General features: G+C 38.6%; 1 protein-coding gene across 2 annotated transcripts in view; it reads left to right on the top strand.

Moving 5' to 3' along the window:
• The first annotated feature begins 2,087 nt into the window (after positions 1–2,087).
• Positions 2,088–6,000, top strand: part of GRID2 (glutamate ionotropic receptor delta type subunit 2) — a 1,137,650-nt gene continuing 1,133,737 nt past the window's right edge. Inside the window, exon 1 of one of the 2 annotated variants that reach the window (XR_008891518.1) lies at positions 2,088–3,030. Coding sequence is in view for 1 of the 2 variants with exons in the window: in XM_056567543.1 (XP_056423518.1) it covers positions 2,931–3,030 (100 nt within the window). In the remaining variant the exon portion in view is untranslated. The remainder of the gene's footprint in view (positions 3,031–6,000) is intronic. The other variant, XM_056567543.1, reaches the window with a different exon arrangement.

Raw genomic sequence — 6,000 nt, 5'->3', positions numbered from 1 at the left:
GCTGACATGCTAAATTTATTTTATGGGTCAGTATAATTCCAATGATACCAAACTTGGATCATTTCTGTTTTGTTTTATGGTTAAAAAATGGAAAACTTGAAAAAAAAACAACACCTCTATTCTCACCCTTTTCTACCACTATACAAATCTCTAGTCAGACCACACATGGAATATTGAGTGTAGTACTGGGCACTAGTATAGAAAAAATTAATTAAGGCTGGAAAGAGTTGAAAGATGAGCAACTAGAGTAAGGCTACTTTCACACTGCCGTTATGTCCCGGCAGTACACCGGCCATTGTAAAAGGACGGGTGTATAGCGGGAAAAAAGTTAGTGCACGCACCATCTTTTTCTCCCACTATACTCCTCTAAAACACCAGACCCCATTATAATCAATGGGGTTTGTTGCCCATTGTGACCTATCCTGACAATGGCTGTCTGAAGGAAAGAAAAATTCTACACCAGTGGAGAAGTGGAGATAGGGGTTCTTTACTGTAAGAGCAGTGAGACTAATGGATGCTGAATTTATAGGGACAGAACATCAATCCAGGGATTTCGTGACATCACCGATCCTGCTTCTCTGCTCGGTCCCGCTGCTAGCAAACAGCAGCAGTGACGTCACAAAGCTCCACCCATATTCAAAGTCGGCCCCGGAATGTAAGATATCAAAGAAAATAGTGGGAGAACCGGAGCACGGATTGGGATCTGTGTCCTCTTCACTACCTGTTTGTACCGACAGGTTAATGTATATGAAACTGATAACAGATTTCCTTTAACTATTTAAAAGTTAAAAAAAATGTATATAGTTTTATGTTAAAAAATACTTGCTCTAGACACAATGAGGGAGATTTATCACAACCTGTCCAGAATAAAAGTTACTCTGTTGCTCATAGCTACCATTCAGATTGCTTCTTTTATTTTTAGAGGCCTTTTCAAAAATGAAAGAAGCGACCTGATTGGTTGCTATGGGCAACTCAGCAACTTTTTCTATGGGCAGGTGTTGATAACATTTTCCCCAAGGACCCTTTAAAGTTCCACTGTACAAATCTCAGGTTGCAATAAGTGCCTTCTGCCAGCACCATTTATACATGCCAATTGTTGGCAAGGTTTTAAAAACCTTGAAAAAAACTGTTGAGATGTATCAAAACCAGTGCAGAGATAATGTTTACCAGTTGCCCATAGCAACCAATCAGATTGCTTTTTTTTTTTTTTTTTTTCTTCTAAAGGCCTCTGAAAAATGAAAGAAGCAATCTGATCGGTTGCTTTAGCAACTGGTCAACTTTTCCTGATAGAGACCCTAAATTGATTTCAAGTTTGAACTATGGCTGAAAGGGAAAATAAGGGATCTGTTTGTGTATACAAATTGTGCAAGAGTAGAGTGTGTTCACAGGTGTTTCTGCTATTATCCTCTATTTCTAAATGGTTTGTATGAACCCATGCTCACGCTGCAGAGAGATCCCCATGCAGACATTCAGAAGTGATTTTCACTTACAGAAATGTCTGCAACCGATGTGCCACGTGTAAACACATCAAACAGACTGCTACATCAGGTTAATGCACAAATTGTGTCCATATCGCCAATTATATGGACGTGCGTATGTAAACAAACACTGCCCCCTGCAGCCGCAGTCCCCAAGATTCTGGATCAACATTCAAGTATAGAATTCTATCAGATAATTCAAAAGTTAGATCACATGTGGGATATTGTATCAGCTTTATTGACGTAAACATAAGGGGCTATTTTATTGTACCCCCTTTCCCTATTTCTAGACAGCTGTATAATATTCCACATCTGTTTGAAATTCCAGAGAATCAACCCATTCAGTTGCCTTAGTCAGTTACTGAGACATTGATTTACATTTTCTATGCCCTGGGCAGCAGCAGAATATTATTTTACAAGGAGACGTGTGGCACTGAGGAGCTTGGAGCTGCGATCCGGAGTGTATTTGTGTGTGTACAATATATTTACACATTGTGGATCAGTTCTGCTTGATACATAACCCTTATTCCCTTCTGTCTCCAAAGGCCAAGTAAGAACTTGGGAGCTGTGTCTTTTTCCCCTTGTATTGCAGATAGGGACATGAAGGAGGAGCTAGATGCCTCTCTGGCTCTCAGTTTCTGCCTCTCTCCCTGGCTTTGATGGTACTCTTATCTCCTCTCTGTATTTCCCTGCTTCTCCTAGATGATTCATTTCTAGGCAACGTGCTGGCTGCCTGTCTGCTACTGGAGCTGGGAACAGGGAGCGTTCTGTTATCCAGCACTGCTTCCCACCAGACAGCTCTCTCTCATACCAAGGCATCTTAAACTGCACGCTCAACCTGTTTGAGGATAAAGCTCTGACTTCATCTGGATGCTAGCAGGATTCCCTCTATATCCTAGTGTATATCCAACGGGAAGCTCAGAATTCACAGAGCAGCTCCTTACTTTTGCAGCTGGATGCTAATGTATTCCCAGGCACATTTGTCACCCATTGCTCAATAGGAGAGGATGCATGCAGAAAAGGCAGCATACAGCCAGCAAGCCTGTATGTTCTTTGTCCCCGATAATCTAAAAGGTTTTCTGTGAGCTACATCTGCACTAGGATCCTGAAGGATTATTGTCATTTTCTGCAGTTTGTCTGCTCTAGTATATGCGGCTAGATGGAGGATTTTCACTGCTGCATGTGAGATCATTTTGATGCACAGCTCTGGATGCTTAATGGGTATTTTAGTCAAATAGGATCAAATATATTGTTTGGATGCTCCAAGGAAATTATTCATATTCCACTGAGACTTTTGCTTGTTTGTATTTCCCTGGTTTCTAACCCCAATGCCTCCATCTTTAACCTCATAGAAACACTGGAATTAAACTCTTGTGAGATCTGTCTAACTATCCACGCTGCTCCTGCTCCTCTCTATGAAGATCTGATTTGTGGTCAACAGTCATTGAGAAGATGGACATTTTGCATGCTATGATCTGTCTGTCCGTCTTCTGGGCTTTATCCTGGGACAGAACAAGAGCAGACTCCAGATCAGACTCAATCATCCACATTGGTAAGAATTCTTCTATCATTTATATTCCTCGGCTGGAATGTCTTGCAGTAACTTTGAATGAAAATGTACTGGTAGAGGTTATGGATATATAAATATATAAAAATATGTATATATATTTGCAATATTCCAAATGCTATTCTTTCTTTGTGGCACTATACTACAAATGTTGCATCCTGTTGCATTCATAACATGTACAATCACCATAAATATCTACATGGGTATTAGCAATGGAATAATCAGCTGATCATACAGGTGTTTTTGCATTGCAGTTATGATTGCCATTTTACAAAGGTTCTACCTTCTGCTAGTTCTCCTACCATCATATCTATATGTGTTAAAGCATAGACACATCAATATTCTGCGACATGTTCCGAATTACTCAACTGACTGTCAGCCTGTGTTTGAAGAGTTGTCTCTGTGACAGGTGTGATTGAGTGAGATGTACTGTGGGATCTAGTGCTGCTCACATCATCCCATGCTGCCTGGAGACCCAGTGTTCTAAGCCACAGTAAGGCTGAGGGATGCTTACAAAAGGCTGCATTCATGTGCCTGGGCTGCAGTGATCAGCCTTTGTGGGACACAAACCCTTGCAGACAGAAAAAGAGAGAAAAAAATTGTGAAGCAGGAGATGTGTGTGGATTTCCTCTTAGAGGAACCGGTGAGTGGCCAAAAGCTTGTGGGCCCCACCTATTGGCAGCAAGGATGCAATGAAGGCAGCATTTCTGGGAATGAATATGTCTAGTTGAACATATTAGCAATTTTGTTGCATACGTCCCTGCTTTTTCTCATTCACATCTTTACCTCGCTGCATGGTATACAACCATTTGCGATACATGCCTACAATGTATCACATATATAGAACAATGTGTTTCGTGTCTATGGTACTGGCATTAGGAGGCTGCCATTATGTAAGTGGCATGTGTGGTAGAAGAGGAAGATATATAGCAGTATTGGAAATAAACTGCACTGATTTCTTTTCACCACCAGCACAGGCTGGCAATCTATAATCTGAACACGCAGGGCCCCTTAGAAAGGGAGTGGGCAGGAGGAGATCACTACAGCAAGAACATAAGCATTATGCGCTCAGCCTCAAATCAGATCATGTAACTCCTTCTTAAGGAAACTTAGTAGAGGAAAATCAGGCATCAGTGTCTAGCCAAAATGTTATCCCAGACACAGATCTTTGAGTGTATAGTTACAATTTAAGGCATACAGCTTTCAGATCTAGGTTGTTGGCAATTACAGTTTCCTTTGCCAATGGATGAATTAGTTATATAACCTTCAATAATGTAGAAACTTTAGTCTATTCAAGGGGAATAAAAGACAAATCTTCATGAGCATAATACGGCACTTAATAATGTCTTCTGTTTTGACAATTGCTTCTATAAGTCGTTTTATGGCCTCTACAAATGCTCCGATGGGTCGACTGCAGCATAGCAATCTTAGAGTAGGTAGTTGGAAATGTTACTGACCATGGCTCGGGGTCAAATATCACCTGCTAAAAAAGTGCCAAGGGACGGATTAATCTGCCTTATGCTGTATATTGAATCATATGACTGTAAAAGAGAAATAAACATTAGATAGATAGAGCAGGCAAAGTCGGTATGAGGCCGTTGTAGTATATCAATAACTTGTAATGTGTTTTGGAAGAGCTTATTCTACACATATGAATGTGAGAGGTCGGTATACTGTACATGCCTATAAGATATATTGCTCTTCTTCCATATTTTCTTAGCCAGGATTTGAAATTTAAATGCAGTTATCAGGATATTATTTCTAGTATCTGCATCTTTCCATGTGACCACACAAGGATGGCTCCATAGTGAAACAATGAAGCTACTTCCCAGACAATTAATTTAACTTGAATCACAATTATTGCATTTGACAAGGGGATTAGCTCTTTTTATGGAGTACTTTATGTTGCCATGAAACCAGTGAATTGATAATTGTTGCACATAGCGTATAATCATTTATAATTAGAAGGCTGTCAATGTATCATCACAAAAGTAGTAAAAACTCAAAAAATGTGTGATTCACTTAAAATTTTAGATCATACATATGGAAGGCAATAAAAATATGCTAAGATTTTATCAAAGCTTTTCAGCCTTAGAACTTTAATCGGATTAACAGATTTGTAATTAAACCAAGGGAAGGGTACACAGCACATGGAAAGTATTTGCAAGTCATTGATTTGTATTTTAATGATGTACAAAGGAGCACATGTGCCTCTGAAAAACTCGCACTTAGAGCTGCGTTATTTATTATGTTGAAATAGCTATTTTTAAGGACTTGCAATAATAGACTTAAGGATGATTTTTTTTTTTTTCTTTTTAAGTGGTCAATAGATCACTACCAGGAAACTGATAGGTAAGATCAATCGAATATCAATGGCAGAACATCAAGAGTCTTGAACCTCTTGGGTTTATTAGATGTGCATAATAATCATATATATATATATATATATATATATATATATATATATATATATATATATATATAATGGCTTAGTTAAAGGTTTAATACAATATCAGTTGCTGTAGGTTCCTTACATTAATAAAATATGTACAGAAACCATGTCAGGTCTATATTAAAATACACATTTGTCATGAGAAAGGTTATTGTGACATCAGACCTATTCCTTATTGTTGTGTATGTGAGGGGTGGGTGGGTGTATGGGGGGGGGGGGGGAGAAGCCCAATACATTGATAGAGTAATTTCATCAGACTCACATTACTTGATTGCTTTGTAGTTTCCTAATGATCTGCATGCTGTATGGAGAGAAGAGAAGTCGTGAGTGGAATGGAAATGGTTTTGTACTTTATGAGGCCATTTTAGAAAAAAAAAGTACTCTGATTTATAAAGCACAAATGCTATAAAGACTAAGATACGTTATGATATTACCTACTTAAAAAAATAAAATTATATATATATATATATATATATATATATATATATATATAGGTTCTCTGT

Source organism: Hyla sarda, chromosome 1 (assembly GCF_029499605.1).
Source record: "Hyla sarda isolate aHylSar1 chromosome 1, aHylSar1.hap1, whole genome shotgun sequence".
In the NCBI taxonomy this organism is placed as follows: Eukaryota; Metazoa; Chordata; class Amphibia; order Anura; family Hylidae; genus Hyla; species Hyla sarda.
This window is presented reverse-complemented; position numbering and strand designations above follow the sequence as displayed.